At 44.8% G+C, this 26,656-nt stretch overlaps 1 protein-coding gene across 7 annotated transcripts in view; it reads right to left on the bottom strand.

Moving 5' to 3' along the window:
• Positions 1-979: 979 nt before the first annotated feature.
• The window catches only part of Fars2 (phenylalanyl-tRNA synthetase 2, mitochondrial), a 518,422-nt gene continuing 492,745 nt past the window's right edge, over positions 980-26,656 (bottom strand). For all 7 annotated transcript variants that reach the window (XM_076857882.1, XM_076857884.1, XM_076857885.1 and 4 more), the window contains one exon: positions 980-1,278. In XM_076857882.1, the coding sequence (XP_076713997.1) occupies positions 1,140-1,278 (139 nt within the window). In that variant the 3' untranslated portion in view covers positions 980-1,139. The remainder of the gene's footprint in view (positions 1,279-26,656) is intronic.

The raw sequence follows: 26,656 nt of genomic DNA, 5'->3' as shown, positions 1-26,656 counted from the left end.
TCTGATTATTAAACTGGTCATGAGTGAAGAGGCAGACTACAAAGTGCCTGGAACGGAGGGGCGCATCAAAGTCCCACATCCTTCCTTAAAGGTCGCCTTCCAGAAGCTGAGGCCTCCTGCTGGGGACAGAACTGCAAGGAGCTGGCGGGCTGGCCTGCGTGTGCCTCCCAGACCCCAGCAGCTCTCTCTCCTTGTCCCCTCTCCGGTGGGGCAGAAGGTCGCTAGGCCCAAGCCCTGGGGCCAAGGGCCTGACTCCAAGCCTCGGGTTTATGAAAAGCAAATGGTACCTTGCCCAGCTCAGAGACGACTCCTTTCACTTTGAAGGGCAGCCCTGGCATTTCACCAGTGCCCTCTTTGAAGCTTGACCTTTGCAAAACAGAAAGGAAAAGGAGGAAGGAACTGAAGTTGATTCAGAAGCCTTCCTGCACAGACATCCTTTGCAGATACCCCAGGTTTGGTTCCAGGACACTGTAGCAGAGTGGATTCTGCCATCACCTGAATTATATGGGATTTTGGGTTTCCCAGTGTATATAAAATTCATGTTTACATTATTTTATTGTCTACTAGGCATTAGGTTTTAAAACTATGTTCCTGCCTTAATTAAAAATACTTTATTGCTAAAAAAAATGCTAATGATCATTTGAACCCTTGGAAAAATGGTGCTGACAGACTTGCTCAGCACAGGGTTGTCACAAACCTTCAATTTGTAAAAACGCAGCACTATAAGTTTCAATAAAACAAAGCACAATAAAACGAGGTATGCCTGTATTATGCCCAGAGTGTCTGAAGTCCCGCTGCGTGGCTTCACTCATTACGTGGGTGAAGAGCCTGTCAGGAAAGAAATCATGCCTGGTGCTTAATGGAACCCAGGGACCAATTAACCACACGGAGAGCCAGTGGGCTAAGCATTTCTCAAAGAAACAGGAGGGAACTTTTTAGTGCTGCCGTTTCCCCCTTCCCCCAAATAAAAGACAAATGCTTTGCCAACGCCTTCAAGAGCAATCCTTTATTTCCTCAAAGTCCTCAAACTGACCATTTACCAACAGATGACTGATGTTCCAGGTCGCAAACAATAGGTTTTCCTCTTTCAGCAAATCCTGGAGCCCTGAGAGGGCCACAGGAGGGGAGAAGAGGTGACATCAAAACCGACCCTCCACGCCCAGAAGCTGCACTGCGGCCTCCTGCACAGCCTGATGGACGCGTGTGACCTCTCTCTGGGACAGTGTCCGTTCCATGTGGCGATAGGTGATGCGGTAACAGTGGCTGGTCCTGTTGGTCCTACAGAGGGAAGAGAATGCAGGTGGGTGAGTGACACGTGTCTGTGACTGCAGGAGCTGTGCTGCCTGCTAGGACCAGACCTCCCCAACTGCAGTGGGGACCTGAGCCCAGGCTCCAGGTACCACCCATATCTCATTAGGGAAATATCACTTCTCACTAATGACCTGCATCTTTTAAATGCTTTGGGATGAGGCTGATGGTTAGGGAGATATTAGTTAGAATAATCAAGACTGCTGGTTCCTGTTGGACCAGATGCATAAGAGTCCCCTGGGAAGGAAGCTTTTGACAGATTTGATTTCCCGAGCTAAGCCCTAGAGAGTCTGATTCGGCAGCCAGGAGCGGGGGGACCTGCGTTTCTGGGCTTTTCCCAGGCTCCCCCAGGTAATTCTGACAAGCAGCCAGGATTAGAAGTCAGAGCCAGCATGCCCCCACCTTTTCCACAGCATAGGGGATAGCCATGTTTGCAAGACACACTGCAATAATGGTGAGGCCGGAGACAGGCTGAGGGGTGTCTCAGCACCCCCCCTAGGCCAAAGACGATCATTCTAGATAGACCATGCATGTCACGTATGTGCCGTGTAGACAATGACCTTGGCCTCCTGCTTCAGCATGGTGAGCTGACTTGACCTTCATGGGCGACTGGGTGATTCTGGAACGCGTGAAAGCCACATCAGTGGGGCCTGCTATTTGCACGACAGTTGTGGAGACACACCCTGGTTCATCTCATCAAAAAGACCATGAGGCCAAGGCTGGCTGGCCTGATTCCTCCTCGAGCTGTCTCTCACTGGCTGTGGGCCAGGGGTCTGCAACCTTCCCTCTCTGGTCATCTACATTTCTCTCCTGTACACTGTGACTTCAGAGCCACAGGAATTCCTCTTTTCTAGTCCCTGCTATAGCACGGTCCACTGCAGGCCTTCTGCCTCTCTGGTAATGAGACTGAAGTAAACCAAGTGGACCCCAGGCAGATGCCCTGGGGTGACACCGTCCAGTTCTGAGCCTGACCAGGAAGGGGCCGCATGCTCTCTGGGTGGGCTTCTTTCACTATGCCAGAGCCTTGAGCAGCAGGCTCCTGTGGGCTGGCCACCCTTCACCCCCACAGGAAGACCTGGCAGTCTCCATCTTCGCCACCTGAGCACAGAGCCTTTGCCTCTGAGGGCCTCGTGTCGCTTCCAGATTGTTCTCACTCCCGTTCACATCCCTCCCCTGTTTTAACGCCAGACTCCTGGCTGCCTTGGTCCTAACCCCCTCCCCCTCCCCCTCCCCCCTCTTGCAGCATCTCCTGCCTCTGTCCCCTACCTGTGCTTGGTCATCTTGCTCTTTCTTCCTCCCACATACAGCCCCTTTCAGGAAGCACAACCTCCCAAGATACAGGGGCCGGGTCTTTCTGAGATCCCTGCATTTCAGCCAGACACAGAGCCCCTGTTTGCAAGGAGCCACAGGAAGAAGTCACCTGAGATGCTGTGAGAACCCAGCTGCAGGGGAGCGCCAGAGAGCACAGTCCACCGTCAGCCGGCTCAGCTGCCCGCTCCCCAGGAAGGAGAAAGGAACCTCGTCCCGCTTGCCTCTCTGTTCCAGCACAGCTCAGCCATGAGTAGGAGACTCAGGTGGACCATGAAAACCATGGACTCAAGGAGCCGACGGCGCCCACAGCTCAGGCAAGTAGAAGGAGGGGTGCCCTCAGCGCCCAGCCTCCAGTGCCTGAGCAGGATCTTTTGGTTCTTCCAGACCCACAAGGCAGCATTTTTGAGCCTGAATGCTTCTCACTCTTTCACCTGCCCTGACTCCTACTCTCCCGCAACAACAGTGACCACAGCAGAAAAAAACTGCTTACTTCCCGGGCACTCCCATAAGCCCTTCGCCCTCGACCCTTCAGTTAAACACCACCACCCTCCAGATAAACAGCATTATTCTCTGTGGTACAGCTGAGGCACAGAGATGAAAGTAACTGGTCCAAGCACACACAGCTAGTAAGTGGCAGGGCTGGGTGCAATGCCAGGCAATCTGGAGGCATGTAAAACAGCACAAACTGCTGTGGGAAACTGTTTGGTGGGTCTTCAAAAAGAATTATCACGTGGAATTATCATGTGGCCCAGTAACACCCAGGTAATTATACCCTAAAGAATTGCAAGCCGTTGTCTTAAACAAAAACTGTGGAAGAATTTTCACAGCAGCTCTGTCTACAATCACCCAAAGGTGGAAGTGTTCATTAAGAGATGAATATGGGCTGAGGTTGTGGCTCAGTGGAAGAGCACTTGCCTAGCATGTGTGAGACCCTAGGTTCGATCTTCAGCACCAAATAATAATAATTAAAGGTACTGTGTTCATCTACAACTAAAGAATATTTAAAAAAGAGATGAATATATATAAACAAAATATGGTATATCCATACAAAGCAATATTATTTGGCCATAAAAAGGAATAAAATACTGATCATGTCAAGGCATAATATACCTCATATTGCATGATTCCCTTTACATGACGTGCCTAGACTAGGGAAAGCTACAGAGACAGAAAGCAGATTGGTGGCTGACAGGACCTGGGAGGAGGGGAAAATCGGGAGCAGCTGCTTAATGGGTACAAGGCTTTCTTTTGGAGTGATGAAACTGTTTTGGAACCGAGAGATGTAATGGTCATGCAATTTGTAAATGTGCTAAATGGCATTGAATTATACTCTTTCAAAATGGCTAATTTTATGTTATGTGAATTTTGTCTCAATATCATAAAAGCAGAAACCAAAATTGATTTCAGAGCCCGGCTATTAACCATCTCAGCTACAAACACCTCTCTTTTCTTTCACACCTTGGATCTCTTCCTTATAGCTCAATGCTCTAGTTTGGATCCTAAATGCTCCCCAAAGACTCAGGTGTTAAAGCTCTGTCCTCCTCCCATGGTGCTCGTGGGAGGGGTCTAGCAGAAGGTCTTAGGTCACTGTGGGCATGACATTGAAGGGGATAATAGGAACCAGTCCCTTCTTCTTTCTCTCTTTTACATGCAGCCATCAGATAAATGAACCCCCTCTGCCTTCATGCCCCCCATGATGTGCTGCCACAGGCCCAAAGCAACCAAAGCAAATTGGTTACAGGCTAAAACCTCCAAAACTATAATAAACCTTTCAACTTTTTATGATGATTTACCTCAGACATTTCTTACAGTAATGAAAAGCTGACTAACACACCAAGTTGTTCTAAGTAGTAACGAGGTTTGCCAACTGCTAGAAAGGCTAACTTTTTGGAATCACTCATGAAAGAGATGGATGAACTCCATGTTCTTTTTGGCTCAGCCTTTCAACTAACAGCAAGGACATTGGTGAGATGAAGATGACTGGGATGTGCTTGGAGTAGGACACACAGGGAGCAGGGATGCTTTAATAAAGGTCTTTCCTGACTTTAGGGTCATTGAAAGGTGCACTGGGAAACCTAGATGTTGACTGGGAAAATAAGAGGGCTGGGAGGGTAAGAAAACAAGGCTATAGCCCTGGAGACTGGGGTAGTGCAGTGCAGGCCCTGTACCTCAGGGCTGGGATGCACGCAGCTGCTGTAGTCTACCTGCCAGACTCCAAGGGGCCCAAAGCTCCAAGATGAGAAACTCCCTGGAGGAGAGTATCTGGAGTTTTACAGGCAAATAAATATTCTCTTTTATGTGCATCGCTGCTTCTATTCAAAGGAAAAATTAGTAAGATTTCCCATTACTAAGTTTGGGAGGTCAGATTCCATTATAATAAGATTGATGAGAGTTTCTTAAATTTTTTTTTTTTGTGCTAGAATTTCATTGCATTGGGATATTGGCTAAAATTAGTTGGTTGCTGGCTAGATCTTGAATTTTTTATAGCGATTTTGATGTAAGAGTCTTAGGAGTGTCTGAGCTTCAAAGGGCTTCGACTATTACTAGTTCATTCAGGGATTCCTTTAGCCATTCAACAAACAAGAGGTTCCAGGCACTGAGCTGGAAAGAGGTAAGCACGTGAGGGGAATCCAGTATCTGTTCTCGACCAACTCGTGTCTGGAGGCCCAGAGGCCCAGAGGCCCAGAGGCCCAGAGGCCAGGGGAGGGTGGACAGTGAGAGGGGCCTTTCAGGTGCTTGGCTGTGCAGTCAGCCATGCCCCACTCCACAGACAGACTCAAGCACTCTGAGATTCACTCTTCGGCAGATGAGTTTTCCTCTGACACTTCCCATGGGCATTGGAATGCCGCTGTTTGCTTAGTACAGTGGGGAGCATTCAGGACCTGCAAGGAGAGTTTTGACCTCCCTGTGTCTTCAGAGATTTCTGCTAATGACAGGACACACAGCTACGTGTACCCTCCCTTGGGGGCTTCTCAGTGAGCCCTGGTGCACTGCTGTGCCATGTCCTCACCTCTTCCACCTCCTCTGGCTTCCTATCAGCTTCCACTTCTGAGAGGCGCAGCATGGCTCATGAGACAGAAACACGATTCAAACCTTTTCTGGAACTCTCTCTTGGATCCTGTTCCCTACTCTAAGGTGACCGCCAAGGTCCACCCAGCTCCACCACTCTGTGCAAGTCCAGCTTCTCAAGCAGAAACTTTAGGAGTCAGGGCTGCAGGGAGCCTCAAGTGGACAACTGAGGAGCTGTCGGAGGGTGGCACAAACCAGCAGGGGAGGATTCTGTGTTTTGCCACCTTCTCCTCCCTGGCACTAACTTTAGACTAAAGACAAGGATGTGTAGGTGCTGAGAACAGTCAAGTCTGGATCAGTAAAGGTCTGTCAATATTATCAATGTTTTAAATGGATCCAGTAATCCTACTGGGTATATATCCAAAGGAAATGAAATCAGTATGTAGAATAGACCTGCACGCCCACATGCCTGCAGCCAAGGCAGGGGGAATCAATTTAAGGGCCCATCAATGGAAGAATGGTTAAAAAAAAATTAGGTGTTTATACATGGGTATAAACACACACACACACACACACACACACACACACACACACAAGAATACTATTTGGTCTTAAAAAAGATGAAATCCTGTCATTTGTGGTAACATGAGTGAACGTAGAAGACAATAGATTAAGTGGAATGGGCCAGGCACAGAAAGACAAATACATGTTCTCTCTCAATCGAGATATAGAAGAGTAGGGGAGCAGCTAGCAAAGTCTGGGGAGGGGGTGACAGGCAGAGACTGGCCAATGGGTACGAAGTCGCAGTTGAATAGGAGGAATAAGTTCTAATCTTCTATTTCACAGCTGGGCAACTTTGGTTAACCATATTGTATTGGATATTTCAAAAGAAGCCAGAAAAGAGAATTTTGAATGTTCTCACTACAAAGAAATGATAAATGTTTGAGGTAATGGATATGCAAAATACCCTGATTTGATTATTACACAATGTATACATGGAATCAAACATTATACTGCATGCCAAAAATATGCACATTTATATGTCAATTAAAATGTTTTAATTTTAAAAAGCTAAGAAATAAACATTTTAAAATGAAACAAAAATAAAAGGGAGCCCATTTCCAGATATTTCCTGTTTTTCTTCTTAAGGGATAAATCTAACAATGACCAAACTACTGCAAAGAGCATCATGGATCCCCGGGTCCAAGTGCACCATCCAAGGGATGCTGTAAGAGGACTCAGGGCCATGGAGGCTCTCTGAAAAGAAGGAACGAGGGGTCAGAGTTCCAGCGAGGGAGGTAATACTTCTATTACACAACCATTTGGTCTATCCTGGCAACCAACCAAGATCTGCACTTGAAATAAAACCTTTCAGTGGGATCCAGCCCAAACCCAGCTCCTACAACATCCACAATAGTCTGCTTTTCCATCTGTGGCAGAGCAGCTACTGCATGTTCTTGGATGGCGTGCCCGACACCTCCCAGAATAGACTACGCATGACCAGCAGTCACTGCAGACACCACCTATTCATGCAGGGATTACTCAGGGAGAGAAGAGGCTGTCAAGGGGGAGGTGCCATTTGCAGAGTAACAAGCCAGGGCTTCCCTGGTTCACTCTTCCTCTGACTGCAGCTTGTGGGAGGCAGAAGCTCGGTCTGTAGCCCCCATATCAGACACACTGTGCCTGGGGGGGGGGTCAATCTGTGCAACGTTTCATGAGTCGGGTTGGACTTGGGTAGGAGAGGACAGGGACTAGGTCCATGGCCACACCTGAAAATGCAGAGCCGAATGGGGTGCAGGGTGGAGAAGAAGTTGACTTTGTAGTTAAGAGACACCTGGTCTCATTCCTATTCTGTGTTTTGCTACCTGTGAGATGTGGGCCAGTTTACAGAACCCCTTGGCCTCAGTGATCTCATCTGGATCATGAGGCTAATACTTGCTTCCTAGGTCTTGTGAGCACTGAATGAGGGTGGTAGGTGGCATGCTAACACAGAGCCAGTCCTCCATGAAGGTAGGTAGGTAGCATGCTAACAGAGCCAGTCCTCCATGAAGATAGGTAGGTAGCATGTTAACACAGAGCCAGGTCTCCATGAAGGCCTCCACAGGCTCAAAACTTATTGGTGGGGAATGCATTCCAAGACTCCAGTGGGTACTTGAAACTAGATAGTACCAAACTCTATACATACCATATTTTTTCTTATGCATACATATACATGATGAAATTTGATTTAAAAATTAGATACATTAAGAGATTAACAATAAAAACAACAAAATAGAACAATTTTTGCAGGTCAATTAAAAACTTGACAGTATTGTTTTTTTACTTATTAAGTAAAATAAATATTACTGAACATGAAGCACCATGACACTGCACTGTTGATCTGATAACTGAGGAGACTACTAAGTGACTAAAGGGTGGGTAGTCTATACAGCATGGATACACTGGAGAAAGGATGATTCACATCCTGGATGGGGCAGAGTGAGATGGCATATTTTATCACACTACTCAGAACAATGTACAATTTAAAACTTTATGAGTTGTTCACTTTTAGAATTTTCTACTTAATATTTATGGACTGTGGTTGACCTTGGAAAAATGAAACTGCTGAAAGCAAAGCTGCAGATAAGTGGGGACTCAAGTGCGTACTTGTTTGTCTCCTCTTCTTCCTTTACTTGTATGGCTTATTAGAGAGAGGAAGGAAACTTTGGGGAATGAAGCATTGTGTTATTTTTATGTGTTTCTTTTTAACTTCTATTCATGGTCTTGGAATCTGACCCTGATCTGAGGATAGCAAGAGCTTCCTTCCAATAGAGCATAAATGAATGTTTAGCTTTAGCTGCAAAAGATAAATGAAAGGTAGAAGTCAGGGACAGCAATGAATTATTGCACAGAATTGGGAAAATTTAAAGTAACAATCTAGAAACTAAATAAATCCCTCCCTCCTCCCTCCCTCCCTCCCTCCCTCCCTTCCTTCCTTCCTATTGAACCCAAGGCCTCGTGCATCCCAGGCAAGTACTTTACCACTGGGCTATACCCCAAGCCTTTCTTTTCTTTACCTTCCTTATTTAAAAAATATCCAAAGGAAAGAGGAGAAAATGAAATTCTGATAGTAAGACTTAGGGTCTAATTACTCATTTTTTTCCTAGTGAACTGCTCTGGGATTTATTTTTAAATAATCATTTTATTTCCGATTAACATGACAAAGCACTAATATTCAGCATATATAAGAAATTCAAAACAGTTAACAACAAAGAAATAAGCAATGGAATTAAAAATGATCAAATGATTTGAATAGAAATTTCTCAAAAGAAGAAATATAAATAGCCAAAAAATTCAAAAAACGATGCTTGATATCATCATTAGCCATCAAGCAAATCCAAATCAAAATGACAATAACTAAATGGGCTCTGGGGCTCTTTCTGGGCTCCAGCTCAGCTAGAGGACGGACAAGATTCTGAAGGAAATGCCCTCACGCAGGAAATGAGCCAGCCATTTGGCCAGCATTCCCGGAGCCTGCCTGGATGAAGGGAAGGGCTGAGGCAGAGGCCCAAGCTGCATCCAGGATAGAAGTGATACAGTGAGACAGATGCAAGTTGGTCCAGCGAGGGGAGATGACAGCTTGGCAGGGCCCACCCTGAGAGCCACCCTGTAACCGATGGAGCTTGCAAGAACAGACACTCTGGACACTTTTGCTCTCTCTCCATCAGCTCCCTTCCTCCTCCCCCCACCCCACAGACTCTCACAAGTAAGAGGTTCAAGGTCTTATTCTCAGAATGCTCTGTCTTCAGCCTGCCCTCCTGGGGCCTGTTCTGAGCACACCTCTCCCTTGCATTCACAGCTAGCAGGTTTCAGAGTTGCTTTTCCTCGCTGCTGCTACAGAGCTTGCAATGTCCTCCCTGAGGGATTTCTGTTCCTTGGAGTCAGTCACAAGAAACCAGACCAGATGGTTCCTCTGACAGTTACTGCCTTGGGAAAGACAACTCCAATCCAGGCCCTGATGGAGGCAGGGCCAGAGACAGGGAGAGGGAAACCAGCTAGGCCACCCCGTCCCAGCCCAGCTCCCAGTCAACCTCACGTCGGCGACTGAGAGTTCCTTAGAGACATACATTTTGCAGGCAAGAAGTGCCTTTTAATATCAAACACTTGCCAAGTCTTTGGGGAGGTTTCAAAGCGCCCCCAGGTTTTGGTTCCCTTCACTCCCTTAACTTCTGCTCCTTTGTGAGCAGCTCCTGACAAGCAACACTGGGGGAGGGAGTCCCTATTCTTGCATCCTACAGGCTGGGGCCGAAGCTCTGGGTCTTTATACGCATGAAAACAACTGCTTTGAGGGAAATCTTCTAATGGAATCTCTTAGGAAGAGGCATAGGATGTAGGTGAGCCTACTACTACTACTTCTCAACTACAGGGTCTTGTGCCAGTTCTGAATCTCTGATTCAGGTTATCATTTGAGGAAACAGATAACAAAATCATAAGGCGTTTGAAAGGACCAAATGAAAAATATATGGGTAAAGTGTTCAGCATGGTTCAGGCTTACCGTTAACAGCTGGTATGATTATTTAAGTAGTTAAAGGTAACAGAGCCTCTACTTTGGCCCACACAGAAAGACTTGAGTGACATGTGATCTGAACTTCAACTTCCTCATCTATAAAAACAGATGAAGGATATAATACATGCAACAAGGTGGCTGAACCTTGAGTATGTGCTCAGTGAAATAAGCCAGACACAAAAACACAAAAATCCTGTTTGATTCCACTTATGTGAGGCACCTAGGGATTGCCAGGAGTTGGGGGGTGAGGAATGGGGAGCTATTTGGTGCAGCAGTCACATGCTGCATGATGATATTTTGGTCAATGACAGAATCCCAGAATTTCAGTTTGGGAAGATAGGAAAATTCTGGAGATGGATGGTGGCAACATAATGTGAATGTGCTTAATGCCACTGCTCTGTACACTTAAAAAGTGGTTAACTGCAAATTTTATGTTACATGCATTTTATCACAATGAAAAATAAATTCAAGGAGGAGTTTTGGCCCAAATTACCTAGCTGATTATTATTAGAAGTGGGTATTAGAAACTCACATCATAATGAAAAAACAAAAACAAAACAGACAAACGGCTATGGTTACACAGTGACTTCTTTCTATCCTCCCCAGATGCAGCAGCTCATGATCTCATTAACTCAGCAACTAAGATGCCCTTAATTTTATACAAATGAATTTTTTTAGATTCCCCCCCATAATGCTATAGTGGGGTCTGACCACATTTGACAAATTCTTTTCAATTGTTCTATGGTGTTCCACACCATTCTTTTACATTTTTAACAAACTTGAAGCAATGCCTCATTTTGCACAGATTTCCAAAGCTCTGTGCTTTTCAGTTGTGCGGAAAATTTGGAAGAGATTTTATTTTTCTCTCTGGCTTAGATCTGCTGAGCTAAAGTCAACAGAGCTAACTTTAACTATGTACTGTTCCAGGCAGCTTCCCAATCATGTTGACACTTTGGAGGATGAGTTAGGTTACAAAAATGGAAGATTGGTGGCAGGTAAAGTGCTACATTTCCAACTCAGCCAATTGATCAGCAATTATTTCATGCAGTCAATTGATGGGAAATTATTTATTCTGTGCTGAGGTAGGCGACGGGGAAGATACAAACAGGTACATGATTCCCTGGATCAATACGTGAATATTCATGCAGTGGCTGCTCTGTGCGAGACACAGTGGCAGCTTGAGGGGAAAGGGCATTCCAGGGTTACAGGAAGGAACAGGCTAAACAGTCACATGCTGTGTGATGACATTTTAGTCAATGACAGAATTCCAGAATTTCAGTTTGGGAACTTAAGAAAATTCTGGAGATAGATGGTGGCGACATAATGTGAATGTGCTTAATGCCACTGCTCTGTACACTTAAAATTGGTTAATTGCAAATGTTAATTGCAACAGTGATCCCAGAAGTCTGTATCACATAGTGGCCTCACAGTCATCTCCATTTGTGTAAGTGTCCTATACAATGTTTGTACTACTGCTTGTAGTTTTGTTGTAGCCCCATTGTAGGTGATGTGTGGACTTCAACTTCTTCATCTGTAAAATGGACCACTGATACAATACATGCAACACGGTGGCTGAACCACGTGAGTGTTCAGACATCCATACATGAAAAGATGCCAACAGGAAGAAGCTATTCAAGCCAAATGTTAAATAAATGGCTCCAACTGTAAACAACTCAGAGGTCAGAAAAGACTGGCAGAGGAGATGAGATTAAATCTAAATCTTCAAGTACAAGTAGGATTTTGACAGTTGAAGGGCCAGGAGCACAATCTAGATGGCAGAACTCTACATGTGGTGCACCAGCAACAGAGGCAGTCGTTGTACTTCAACCAGGAGTTGCTGAGCCTATGTTCCAGTTAGAGTGGCCCAGTGAGGATGTGTTCAGAGGGCGCAGGATCTACCAGGAGAGGACACGCTACACACAAGCATAGGGTGCAGCTGGTTTCAGTTATGACATATACAAAGGGTGGTTTACCCTGCCTAGGAGAGACTGGGACAGTTTCAGAAACTGATGCCAATTGAAGTGGCACTGGAAGAATGAGAAATGACAAGGGTCATTTCTGCCGAGGGCACAGACAGAATGGTGAGCATTCATGGATAAGTTTAAGGAGAAGCAAGTAGTTCACAGCAGCCAATCTGGATGGACAGAGTACAGGAGGGTAGAGTACAGGAATGGTAGGGTGGGAGGCTGGAGGCTGTGCTGGGGCCTGATGTTTTTAGTTAAGAAGTTTTAGCTAAAGATTCATCTTTAAGCAATCAGTCAAAACAACTGTATCCAGGATCAGGTCCGTACAGATATCCTCTGGAAGGTGGAAGGACCTTGCTTCACTGCATAAAAAGGCTGGCCTTCAGTTAACTTCAGACATCATTCTCTTCAAACAATAGAGGACTGTTGAGCTGTTAGGTCTACCACACCATCCACCGCCTGCTAATAAGTTCCCATCCAAGGACTACACTACAGATCCATCCTTCACCCCCACGATTCAGGAGTAGAATTACCCATGACTGTGTTATGTTGTAACTTTTATTCCTTCAGTGATTAGTGGATGAAACAGGATGAATATTTTAAGACTCAGCTTCAGTTAATATTGAAAGAATTATACATCAGTAAAAGGAAATTTACGTACATTCCCAACAATGCTGTTACTTTGCAAATACCCTTGAGGAGCAACTGAGTCTCATTAATAGTAGTATCATCTCTTGATAAATAGTGAGTGACAATGTGGGGGGGGGGAGGGACAAAATAGGAATTTGGCTCACAAGAAGAGCTTCCTCGATCCATGATATTTTAGACTGGAGTACAGCAGTGATATCTTGATTAAATATCATAGAGGTAACATGTTTTGTGAAATCACAGAATCCAAGACAAGGGACCCTAGAGATCTTCGAGTCCATGCATGAGTTCTTTCTAGCAAGTCTTACGTAGGATGACTTCAGAGGCAGCCCATTCCAGGCGTCTACAGCGTGGGCTGAGAGGGAGCTCCCCTTCACACTGAGCTGACAAATGTGTCGTGTGTTTCTCTTCCTTAGCCCTCCAATCCTTCTCCTACGACGGCCTTTCAAACTCCTCAACTTACTACCAGCACACAAAAAGCATCATGGCCCTGGGGAGTGAAGGTCAGGGCCTGCAGTGGTCAGAATAGAAAGGGACTTCAGAGGCAGCACATGCCACATTTAAAATCACTGTGTCCAGAGTCAGACACCTGCTTTCCTTCCTTCCTTCCTTCCTTCCTTCCTTCCTTCCTTCCTTCCATCCATCCAACCAATTCACTAATTAATTCATTCAGCAAATAAATAGTGAACACTTCCTCTATGTCATGAATTCTATAAGTACTGAGGACCTAAAGGTGAAACACAAAATAAAAACTAGATACAATCTGGCCCTTGTGGAACTCAGTCTAGCACACAAGATAGGAATTAATCAAAGAATTACAAAGAAATGTAAATTACAACTGTGCTAAAGTTTATGGAGAAAAGATACATGTTGCCATGAAGCTACATTATATCCATTAAGTTAAAGGCTACAGAAGGTTCCCTGGGGAAGCATCATTGAGCTGAGACCCAAGAGATTGGGAACCAATGAGGTCACAGAAGGTGGGGGTGGGGGGTAGCCTCCCTGGCAGAGGGCATGGCATATATAAAAGTCCTGATATCTAAGTTTAAATCTTGAGGTTTTCTCCTCTGAACTATAGGGTCTTGGTCAGATCTCTTGCAGTCTCTGGGTCTTGGATTCATCATCCAATATTATGGCTGGAGGAAGCTCTTCTTGTGAATGGAGGAAATCATTCTCCATGTCACACAGGGGACCATGGTGTGAAGTGCACTTCAAATTGACTACTGTGAGCACCATTGACTGAGGGTCTCCTAGTGTAGGTATTTTTTTTTAAGTAGCAGAACCCTAATTTCTCTGCCACTTGACATCTTCCAATCTGTACCCCCTGAACTACGCGGTATAGTTTAGCAGAGCTAAAGCAAAGCGGCTCTAATTGAAGTGGGCATCAGATCTCACACACTGACCTCTGCTTCCTGCCTCTGGCAGCCCTCTCTTCCAGCAGCCCCTCGGAATCCCTGAAGCTCTGAGGGGAGCAATTTGAACACCATCCTGACTTCTGCCAGAGGAGAAAGCCAAGCTTATAGAAGCAATGATGTGCCTGAATACATTTGTGCATTTATAAATTTATAAATCCAAGTGAACTTGCTTATGATATGGCTGAAGCTCATTTGAGGGCAGGGTACATTCTTCTACAGAAAAAGAAATCCTTGCTCCCGCAGGGCTTCAGGGAGCAAGATTCAGCAGAAAGTTGCCAGGCCCAGGCACCAACACCTGCCTCCTTCCCCAGAGCTCTTCTTTACAAGACTAGTGACTCAGCCCAAGTCCCTTCACTGCTCTAAGCCTCAGTTTCCCTGATTTACAGGGGGGGGGGTTACAACTGCCTCACAGTTTTGCTGTGAGTTAACAGGTTTTTAAAGCACTTTGTAATATAAATAATTATTTGCTGTTATCATAATAAAAGAGAGACTTTGTTTTCACAAATGACCAAGGAACATGTAGGGCTAAAATTGGTAAGCAGAAGTAATCTAATCAAATAATGTTCCATATGTGTTAAAAGAAAACAGAACCATAAGTAATAAGATACATTTCCTAATGCAACTTATTATTGGTCCTATCAAAATTCTTAAAATAAATAAAAAAAGCATTCCAAATAGTCTTAGAGAACTGGACACATGTAAGTGGCCTTCAACATGGACCGCTTGGATTCAGACGTTGCTGGAATGTTTGGTGCTCTTTACTTCACAGCTCTACCACAGTTAGGGCACTTTCCTGATGGATTCATTTTGACGTTTCTCAGGCCAACCATTCACCTGAAGAGCCAATGAGAGGAAACCACAGCATGGAAATTTGCCTCAGAACCTTGTACATTTAATATAAGAAAACCACTCTGAAGTTCCAAATATGCATAAAATTAAAGAAAGTTCTGGGTCTTCCATCACTCCTACAGGGTTTGTAAAATTGAAACTACTTTATTAATAATGTCTGAAGCAACAATAAGGAAATTAACAACACTAAGTCACACAGCTTCCGGATCCCAAGTGCCCACATGATCTCACTGGTTATGACCTGCACAGCAATCCTGAGACTGTCGGCCATCAGCTTTTGCAGATCAGGGAGATGAAGTGACTTAGCAAAGGCCACAGCCAGAATTTGGCCTGGCCAGGACTTTACTCACTATCTTGTCAGGAAATTCTGCTCAACTTTGTGCCCAAGGTACCTTCTGTCCAGCTCATTAATGTCCACTGCAGTCACCATCAACTACCTATAAACGGGGCTATCACAGTAACAGTTAATTAACAATAAATTCCAGGATGCTTCTAGAAGTATGCTTATGACTTTATCAAGAAAAGGAACAAAAATTAATAGTAAATATTACTTTGCAGAGAAAATATAGTGAGTAAAAAGGAAGAAAAGGGGAAAGAGAAAAACATGTTAAAGGAAGAACAATCTATTGAGTATAAGTGCTATGCACTTTAATGTGCCTCATTTTATCTTCGTATTTAATACAAAATATAGATAAGATGAAAGGCCAGATTAAGAGAAACCAGCTGATGAAGCCAGAGGGTCAGGTCTGAAAAACAGAAACCAGATCTACACAGATCTGAAGCCCTGCAGGAGCAAGGATTTCTACAGATCTACAGTGGTGGCTTGAATGAGTGAAGATGCCAACTTGGTTTAGAACTGGCACCTGGAGCAGAAGGAAAGTCCTACCAATCACCTGAGAGGAGGGTGCACCACAGTACTTTAAGTAAAAACTTCCCCCGGTGTAATATTCTTACAGAATTTCTTAGGTTGGGCTTCATAAGTAATAATGGCTATGGTTTATGGATTGCTTACTATATTATCCAGACACTAAGCTAAATCTATATCCATTATCTCATTTAATAAGAATTATTTAATGTAGATTCTATCAAAACAAGAATTATTTCCCTTATTTTGCAGGTGAGAAAACTATGGCTCACAGAGGTTAAAAGTGATGGGGCCAAGGTCACCCAAGTGTTGGGTAATAGAGGTAGGATTCTGACTTAGGTCATCTGCCTCCAAGGGTGTGCTCATAAATCCTGGTGGGGTACAATGTGTGATGTCAGTGGCCGATGTCTCAGCTATATCCCAAAGACTAGGAAATATATATATATTTCAAAGACGGGTAGGTTTCACAGGCCTCCCTGGATGAAACTTGGGGGAATAGCTCTAAAATGTGACTCCACAAAAAAGCAATTTGCATAGGGAAGAGGACTGGGGAAGATTTTTTTTTAAATGGTCTGGTTGTCCTTGGATACTACTTAAATCTAAGTCCTTTCAAGATCTCAATAAAATAGAAGTAATGCTACTTGTTTCTAAAGACTCCCTCACTTAGGAAAAACTGAAGTCATGTGGGAAGCAATGTCAGCAACTTGGGACCAAGTATTAATAAAGTAAAAGTAAGATTCATAAAGTGGCTTCAAATATCATTGAGTCGCAGTTGTCCATTTTTCAATCTCAGGGAAAAGAAGCATTCTTTTTGGTATTTTCTTACTTTAAGGGATTTTTTTTTTTTTTTTCTCATTTCTGGTGTACTGGAGAGAAGCTTTTCAAGTTGAATTTTGTCCATTCTGAATGTTTTAGGGAAATTCAGTAAGACTGCCAAGGCTTAACTTCACAGGCAAAGTGTCCAGATACCTCCATCAAAGCTCAAGGGGCACGGTGACACATGGTCATGGTGTGAAGAAACTACTGGTGTGGCCCCATCTTTAGGTTTCCTCACTTCATGCTGAATTTTCCCTGGGCAAAGGAATGAATGCAGGCTGGGAGCGGGTGTGTGTTTGGGCAGATTGCTAGACAGGTGACTGGAGAGCAAGTCTGTCTCCTTCCCCACCACAATCTGCCTGTGCATGGCAATTAGCTCAAAATAAGATAGTATGACTTAGGAAGTTTCTAGAATGAAGGAAGGAAGGATCAGATAAACTAAAGGAGCTACCGCTACACACACCTAGATGTGCTGAACAACATACAAGAATGTTGACTGTTCAAAGAAGTAGAAGAGATGACTAGATAGCTTGGGAAACACCTACAGGTACCAAAGTGAAGAGCTCCCACTGCTTCAAAGCTTAGCTGTCTGGAGCACAGAGCAGTCTCACTTATTGGAACCTGGAGTTTAGATATTAATGTCCACATGAGAAAAGAAGATGAGGGCTCTGGCCCACAAGAAGCAAGAAGCTGAAATGAAGATTTCTGTTCAAAGTGGATTTCCTAAAAGGTCACCTACTTGGCCTAACAGTGGACTAGGTGGAAATGTGCCCATGGCACAAGTTAGAGGAAAAGCTCCTTTCTCTGTCTGGATTCTGAGAACACTGAGAAGGATTCTACCCTAAAAATCAAACTTCCAAGTGTGTCTCAGGTGGAATTTTGGGTAAAAAATGTACAATCCCTCAGAATCTCAAGCTGAGAAATTAACATAAAGCTGGTCCTAGGGAATCACTAACCCAAAGATAGCTGGCAGAAGAAAATGCAGATATAGCCCAAAGGATAGGGTTGGCCATATGGGGTCAGGAAGTGGTCCAAAGTACATTTTCTCACAGCCCCAAATTACAGAACTGAGAGGAAACAACACGTCTTTTATATGCTAGAGTCACTTCAAGGATTTCAGATCAAGAACCATCTAAAAATTTATGTTTAAAATGATTAAAAGTTAAACAACCAAAAATGTTTAAAATGTTCAAAGACACAAAATAACCATATGAAAAATACCATGAGAAAAGAAAGCAGGTAGAAAAAGACCTATATAAAGATTTATAAAAATAAAAAATATAGTTGTAATTTAAGTGAGTGGAAGGCTTAAACAACAGATTAGACACAGTTGAATGGAAGATCAGTAGACTGGAAGACAGATCAGAGGGACTCTTTGGAACACTGTAGGGAGAAGTATAGAAATGAAAAATATGAGCAAGGTTAAAAAACCCATAACATACAATACGAGTACTAGAAGAATATAGAGAAAACAAAGAGGCAATATATGGAGAGATATTGGCTAAGAAGTTTCTAGAATTAATGAGATCCTTAGAGTCTGGAGGCATAATAAGCCCTGAATGAGGGTGAAGAAAAAGAAAAAGTGCATTGTTCACATTGTAATGAAACTGCAGTACACCCAAGAGAAAGAGATGACCTTGAAAATAACTAAAGAAAAATTGGAACTTACAAAGGAATAACAAGGAAACAGACTTCAATAGTCCCCAAAAGGTCAAATGGTAATGGCATAATACCAACAAAAATGTCACCATATATTACATCCAGCTAAGCTGTCATTCTAGAATAATGGCAAAATTAAAATATTTTCAGACAAACTGAAATAGAATGAGAAAAGTCATGATTCCATATCCTCAAGAAAGACCTATGAAAAGTATATTTCAGGAAGAAGGAAACTAAATTCAAACAAGGAACAGAATAAGAAGCCAGTAACAATACTCAGTGAAAACTTGGCTTACTTTCCACTGAGACTGTTCTAAAGCTGTGGTTACAGATGTCCCAGTTTCTAGGGAATCTCCATCTTTGATGGTATTCCCAGAATTTCCCTAAGTTGCTATGAGTAGCTCAGGAAAGGTGATCTCCTATACTAGTCATTACTATTAGTTCTAGCCTCCCAAAGCACCTGCCAATAGAACACTCTGTGAAATGACATAGCCAAGGGGCTAAGAGCCCTGCTCTGGGGCCACATAGACCCGGTCTCAGAACATACTAGGTGATTTCAATTTGGCAAGGCACTGAATCTCAGTTTTGATACCTTTAAATGGGACTAATAAAGCATAATTGATTAGATATAAGTTTTGCATCATTTAATGACTGAGAAATGCATCCCTAGGTGATTTCATCATTCTTTGAGCATCAGAATGTATTTACGCAAGTTAAGATAGCTATGATGTCACTAGGCTACACAATCTTACAGAATGGCCTTTCTGTATTGGTCCATCATTATCTGACACATCATTCTGCAGCAATGCATGACCATATGTGTACAAGATCCTAATGTGGTACCTGCCTAAAATTAATACTCAATAAAAGAAAGCAGTTACTATAATAATTATTAGTATTTAAGTTTTGTGAATTAATTCATTTATTGAGTATTACATACATTTACCTTAATAAAAAACTTCTTCATTCCTGGGCTTACTTAAAAACCAAAGAATAAACAAGAGCACTGATGTTAACTAAAATTTAGGCACTACATGCTAAACATTGAACAGGCATCTCATACCATCCCTAGCCTGTGAGTATCTCCAATGCAGATGTGTATGTAGGTCCTCTGTCAGTGCCACTTTGGAGCTGGTTCAAGCTGACTGGCATTCTTCAGTAAAACTACAGGAAAGTGCCTGGTGAGTCTCTCTGAAAGACTGTCTTAAGCGTGCTTGATTTGGAAGATACATCCTGGTTGGTTTTGCTTTTGTAAATCACTCTCTGCAGTAATGTCTGGTTATAAGAAAAATCAAAACAGAGCAGAGAGAGATGACAGATATGCTGTCCCCTTTTTCAACAGACAGGACACAGCAATGAAATGCAGATGCGTTATAGGAGCAGGTGATGGGTGGCAAAAGAAAGGCTAAATTACTGATGGCTCCAAGCCACAGCTGATCATTTCTCCAATTCAGTAAAAGACATCATTCGCCTTCGCCTCCAGGTATAGACAGAGGTCTACTTCAATGACAAAAACAGCAACTTGCAAAACACAGGCAAGTGTCTAAGGAGAAGGTTGCTACAGAGGGATCTAATATCTTATTGGCAGACACCAAGCAGGACTTTACAGCTGGAATAGTGGTTTAAAAATAAATTCTGGGTCCTTAAGCAAAAATGTCAAAGAGGGCACCACTTCACTTTATCTTCCAATAAGATGGTGTCCAAAGCAGAGTCACTTTGGCCACCACTTGTTTTCAACATTTTGATCCATTTTCCACACAACACAGATGCCCTCTCTTTCTCTCCTTCTCCCTCCTTCAGTCTCAGTGTCCTGAAATGAAGACTGAAGGCGTTCTCCAGGACCTAAAACAGGAGTCCCCACTTTGTTAGGGGCACTTTCATAGAGCTCCCTATATAAGTCTCAAACTCTCTTAAATGGTATTATGCTCATGGCCACAATCAGGAAACAGAGCCAGAAGGGCTGTATGACTTGCCCACCTTGCCCTGGTACATGGGGGAGAGTCTCAGGGGCCTTTCCAGGATGTGACACTCCCCTTTCCTATGATGGCTCTTGGTGACAAACATGGCAGCATAGGGAAAAGGCTTCACCTGGGTGTCAGGAGGTTTGGGTTCCTGTGACTGGAGCTTTCCGATAACCACCTATGTCACCCTGAGCAAGTCCCTAACATCTCTAGGCCTCATTCCCTCACTGGGACTAGTTGGGCCCCAAGATCCCTGGCTCCTCAGTTCTAGGAGTCTCCAAGCACTTCTATGTCAATTTCCGGTAAGAACAGACAAAAAGCAGGACTCCAGGGGACAGCACCTTTCTCACTCACTGTAGACCCTCACATCTGTTCCAGGCTGCCCCTCCTTGGTCACGACCATTGCAGATAACAGACAAGGGGACGGCGGCCTGGGAGACCTGGCTGTCCAAGGCGTCTGAAGTCAGCCTTTGCGGTAGCCCGTTCTGAACAAGCAGCCAGAAAGCTGCTAATTGGATTCGGCAAGCTGCTGAGTCACTGTCGTGTAAGATCAAGTCGCTCTGCACTGATGATGAGGCCATCCTGTCAGTGGCTGAGAACATGTCTTTGTGATTAAGAAGAACAGGAGTGTGTGAATGCACACCGCAATCATCTTTCACAATTTATGACGAGTAATTAAAATCTAACAGACCACAATTAGAAAGTATTCACCACAACCTTATTTTGCCATTTGTCTTTTAATTAAATACAACCCAAGATTTAGCTCTAACTCTACACCGACTGATGGGGCGGGGGAGAAACGCAGAGTGCCAGCACCCTGATGTGTTGGTTCTAAACCTTCCTGGAGGAGGAGGGCAGAGAGAAGCAGCTTATGTGTTTCCTGTATATCAAGGATCTTTCCCTTTTTGGGATCTCTGCTTATCACAAGGGAGATATTAAGTGAACCTGGATCTTCAAGACACTGGCACTGGGTACCAAATACATGCAGGGGAGCCTGAAAGGAGGGAGCTGGGACAGTTGATTAGAGGACAGCTTTTAATCTTCCAGCACTGACAAGGTGATAAGTGGGAGAAATGTACTATTATGTCACAAAAAAGAAACATTTAGTAGGGCACTCCGGGACAAACTGGGATGGAGGAAATAATTTTTAAATGGAAGAAATTTAGAGTCCATTTCCGTGTTATCAATGGCTTATCATGAGTGAGTAATGACTTGGAGCCTGGCAATGTCCAAGGTGACTGTGTGGAATCAAAGCCATGGAACATGGCAGTGGGGAGTGAGGGTCCTTGGCCAGGATCTGTATTCCTGGCACAGACAGGGGATGCCCTAGGCTAGCAGAAGCTCCCACCAGGCCCACCTATGCAGCCAGAGTTAGACAGAGGACAGTATGTATTCATCTGCCTCAATATTTGGAGTTGGGCATTGGGAGAGATATTCTACTCTATAGGCTTAGGAAGGATCCATGGTTGGAATTGGATTTACTGACTATCTTTTAAGGATTTTTCACCAGATGCTTATATATAGCTCCCTATATATAAGTCTCAAACTCTTTTACATGGAATTATGCTCATGGCCACAATCAGGAAATAGCCAGAAGGGCTGTATGACTTGCCCACCTTGTCCTGGTACATGGAGGAGAGTCTCAGGGGCTGTGAGGACAGACTGGAAGGCAGCTGGCATTACAGCTCCTTCTTGCTTTTTCCCCAATAAGAAAAAGCTATCACTTGCTGGGAATTGCTTTTTATTATGTCATCAATCCTCAAGTACCCGGGACAGCAACACCTGACCTCAAGCTGGAAAATGTCATTTGCATAATAAACTAAAAGTAGAGACAAAAAGTCCGAGTCTACTGGTTTGAGTCAATTCATCAGCCACTATTGGCTTTCCTTCTTATACTGACACACCAAGGAGGTTTGACTTCTATATTTCCCCCAAATAGCTGAAATCACTGATGGATGGTTTCTTATGTAGTTATGTTTCAAAATAGTTCATAAGACTCAGTTTGGTCATACTGTGCTTGCTGCAACCCAGAAGCAAAGTGGTATATGGTGTTAGGGTCCCACCCCAGCCCCTCAAAACCCACCTCAAGTCTTATGTTTATGAAGTTCACCTTAACATGGGGGAAATGAAGCACAAAGTTTTTGGTTGAGCTACTTGGGAGCCTAGAAAAGCAAATTTCAAAATGGTGGTAAGGAAGGACTAACAAATCCTGAAAATATGGGTTAACCAAGAGAAACACTTTGCGATGAGTTGGAAGGTTGAAAGATCCTATTAAGAGTCATTTTCTATTCCTTTCCCAGGCAGAAATAAAAAGTCACCAACAAACTTGCTCAATTTCCTGCCACCAAACTCAGAACCTGACCCACATTTATATCAATTGTTTTGTTTTTTTTCCACTCTTGTCCCCACTCTGGTCTTAGGCTAATAACCCCATCATGAAGATCCGCAATCCCCTGCCTTCAAATTTTGGAGGACCCTGGCTACCAGGGATCCCTTCTCTCTCTGCATCTGCAACCCTCCTCTCTCTTGGACCCTACTGTAACTTGACCTACCCTCCCCTCCCCAACTCTCCTATCCATGCTCACACAGCCTGAGCCTGCCCATCTTGAAGCATCTTGCTGGCCACTGAGCCTCATCTCTGGGTATCATTTCATGAAAATGTCCATCTCACCATCTCTAACACCTCCCACTCTCTGGCTCACTGCAATCCTGTCCGGCCTAGGGTGTGAGAGGGGCAAGAGTCCACTTGGTGCTGTGCTTACCAGGTGGCACAACTCGGGTAGGCCTGGGTCTATGTCCCTAGAGAAGTGCTCTGGGTCATCACTCCTCTCAGGGCAAGTTCAGGGATGCTGAGAAGGACATTCTTCCCTCTGTATGCCCTGACACCTTCCATTTCACTAATGACTGCTCATTCCTCAGGTCCCTGCATGAGAAGACCTCCCTGCTCCCCTCTCTATGTGCTTCCCTTGTGTCATAATGCCACTGTGCTGTGATACTCTGACCCTTGTTTGTGCCCTGACCCCCAGGCTTCATTCACCCTGAGAAGACAGAGACTACGGCTCCCTTGCACACTGTTGTGTCCCCGGGACTCAGCACAATGCTCAGTCCCTAGGCTGGCTCAGGAGAAGCCTGCTGAGTGGCAGGTGAACAGACCTTACCTGTTAGAACACCCCCAACGATGAACCCTCCAAGGCCCACCCCTGCAGCCTCCTGAGAGCTCTGCTGCCTGGCCAGTTCAATCCCACTTACTGTGGTCCTGGGTGGGGCCAGCAGACAAATGTGGGCCCTGAGTATTCCATGTTCATTAATAATCACATCTTTCCCAGCACAGGGGAGCGAGGCAGCCAGCAGCCTGCCAACAGGTGCCCCTAGGTTCCGGCTTTGGGATGGGGAGAGAAATCTCTTTATGGACTTTTTGCTTCACAAACTGTAAAAATGCCAGAAGGAAGAAGTTTTCATGCTATCAACAAACCTCTAAAAACAACAACAACAAACCAAAATGCCTTTCACAGAGGCCTGCAGCTCAGAGGCGTAGGCCAGATCTGAGGCCTAGGCCCAGCTCCTCCTTTTGCTCATCTACAGTGGTACCCCCCACCCCCTGGGCCCCGGGAGATCAGAGGCTGACAGCAGGAGGCAATGGCAGAGGCCCCCCTTGAGTCTCCGCCATCTCCAGCACGTTCTGTCTAGGCTGGCACAAGGATCAGTGAGCCACGAGGGTCTCCTGGTTCCTGGTCTTTCCTACCCTCACTTTGGGCCTCCTCCAACCCTTCCCTTCCCCCATAGCTGTCATGATCTTTCAAAAATACGAATCTCATAGTGTCCCTCCTCTGCTTAAAAAGCATGATCAGGCTGCCACCCTGTTGGTGTAGGGAAACCCTGCAGGCCAGGCCTGGCCCACTGTTGGCCTTCCTGCCCCCTCCCCTCGCTGCTGCACTTGGAGCCAACAGCCTTCTCCTCGGATCTCCAAGGCCTGGGCCGCTCCCCCTGCTTGGGATGCTTCCTCAGAGGAGGGTCAGTCTCAAGTAGAGGTGAGCAGGAACTGGGAGTGCATGGCTCAGCCCTCTCCATCTCTCCCTATGGACTGACCACCTGCTGGATGCACACTCTTCCCTAGAGACAAGGGGGGGGGGGAGCAGGTTCCAGGGAAAGCAAATTAGGGAGCCGGACTATGGCTAAAATTGAGCCATATCTTTTCATTTTGCCATGTCAGTAATAAAGCTGTATTTTGGCCTTCACCTGTTGGATTCCTAGGTCTACTTCTCAATTATATCTGAACTTGGCAGAGGAAGAGAAATGCCATTTATCGATGCCTCAAAACATCAACAAATGCAATCTGTCACTGTTTCAGTCTGATTATATGTAAATTAGAAAGCAAAGTGTTGAAGACCCAGTGTTTGCCCACAGACTGCACTTCATTTGTGTTTGCAGAATGCATGAATAAAAAGTATTTGGGACTGGCTGGTGATAGCTGAACTAACTTATTTTTGGTTCTCTCAGAGTCTGTGAATGACTAGCAGTGTGTCTCTGAATGAGTAACTCAACTCTCTGAGCCTCAGTTACATTACTAGGACAAAACGATCTGGTAGGTGCCACACACTTAACAAATTATCTGGCATCCATTGAGAATCATCAGGGTTGGACTTTTTATGAACGGTTTTAATTGTTGTCCCTGATTCTGGCCTGCAAATATGATGTCTGGCTGAACTTGAGCCTGGCCTTCAACACCCTTGGGAAATGGCCAAGGTCGTCCAGCACATCAGCTGGGCAGTCAGCTCCCCAAACTTTCAAGATTATTTTCTCCATTTTCTGTATTTAAGCTGGCTGTGTCCGGTTACTTATAAGTTCCTGAGACACACTTATTTCTAGCTTTTGCTCAAAAACAGGAGGAATCATTTTATCTTTAAGGCAACTATGAAAAATGGGGTTCCCAATGCCAATAGGAAAAGGTCATGGAGTGGGGGGAGAAGGCAGACCTTTGGAAGGCACAGGCTTTTGCTCTTACAGCAGGGTCAGAGACGGAAGATGGTGGGAAGGGGTGAGTGGAGTAGAAGGGCTCATTCTGGAGGTAGGGACAGAATTATAGCAATGGGAGCTCTCCCCAGATGGTGGCTGAAGTGGCCTGCAGGCAGATTTCGAACAACATTATTTGTTACAGTCATTTCTTAAGATAAACTTGTCATCTTAAGAAATGGTCCAGGAGGAAGCACAGACTAAGAAAGGAATGAGCTCAGACTTAGGGAGAGAGGAGCCTTTAGATGTAGGATTTAAAATCAACTCATCTCTAAACTCAATAATTGAAAAGGAGAGGCATCTTGGGAATCAAAAACCTGGGTTGTTCTATATTGGTGATCCATGAGGAACAATTATCCAGCACAGAGAGAAGGCTGATGGTGACCATCTGCCCACTTTGTCCTCTGACTCTCAAGAACATTTCTGTGGTTCCAGGGTGACTGACTCCTCTGCTGTTCAGGGCAGAGGACATGGCGGTTGCCTCTGAGGCATCCGTTCTACCTTCTCCCATGGTGGGACCCTAAGATGTGGTCTCTATGGTGGTCCTCCATGATCCCTGCCTCCTGGTGTGCATGCCCCATGCTCTTCCCTCCCTTACTGCACCAGGGTTGGTGCCATTCTCTGAAGCCACTGGCCTGGGGAGGTGCTATTTGCAAAGAACTTTGGTTGGGAGAACTAAGCACTCCGCTACCTTCCTTGGCTGGGTCTCTGAGTGGCAGGACCTGAATGACAAGAGAAGGGGACAGAAAGCCACTGGTTGCATTACACTCACAGTGCATGTTAACATATGGCAGGCAGACAAGAACCTGCCAATGTCACACACATAGATGGGATGCCATCAGTACTGAAGACCAGTGTGTGCACCCACCCACATGCACCTTTTAAATTTCCTCTTCTATCCTCCATCTAAGGACTACTTAGCTAGCATGCCACTGTCCTTGTTCACAAGGGCAGGCTCCAGCTGCTCCTAGCAGAAAGCCTGCCTGGCTTTGTGCTGGTCTCAGCAGTGGAAAAAGATAATTATGTGCTGGCTGCCTGGGAATGGAAGGTATCAAATAGATTACTTAGGTAATTAAAATAATGAAAGCAGTCATCCAGGCTGCAAGATACTTTTTGTCTTTTAAATTGAAGACCCTAAAGAAGGGGCAACGTGTGAGACTGAGAGGCATCCTGCCTGACTGGTCCCTCTCAGAGCTCTAGCAGGGGAGGCTTGTTCCACATCACAGGCACTGGGGTTTCTTTCACTGGTGACCTTTCCCCAGGGTTCTCTGACTGTCCCCTACAGGGTCACAGAG

This window comes from Callospermophilus lateralis, chromosome 6, assembly GCF_048772815.1.
Source record: "Callospermophilus lateralis isolate mCalLat2 chromosome 6, mCalLat2.hap1, whole genome shotgun sequence".
Classification (NCBI taxonomy): domain Eukaryota; kingdom Metazoa; phylum Chordata; class Mammalia; order Rodentia; family Sciuridae; genus Callospermophilus; species Callospermophilus lateralis.
The sequence above is the reverse complement of the archived record's forward strand: the minus strand, read 5'-3'. Positions and strand labels throughout refer to the sequence as shown.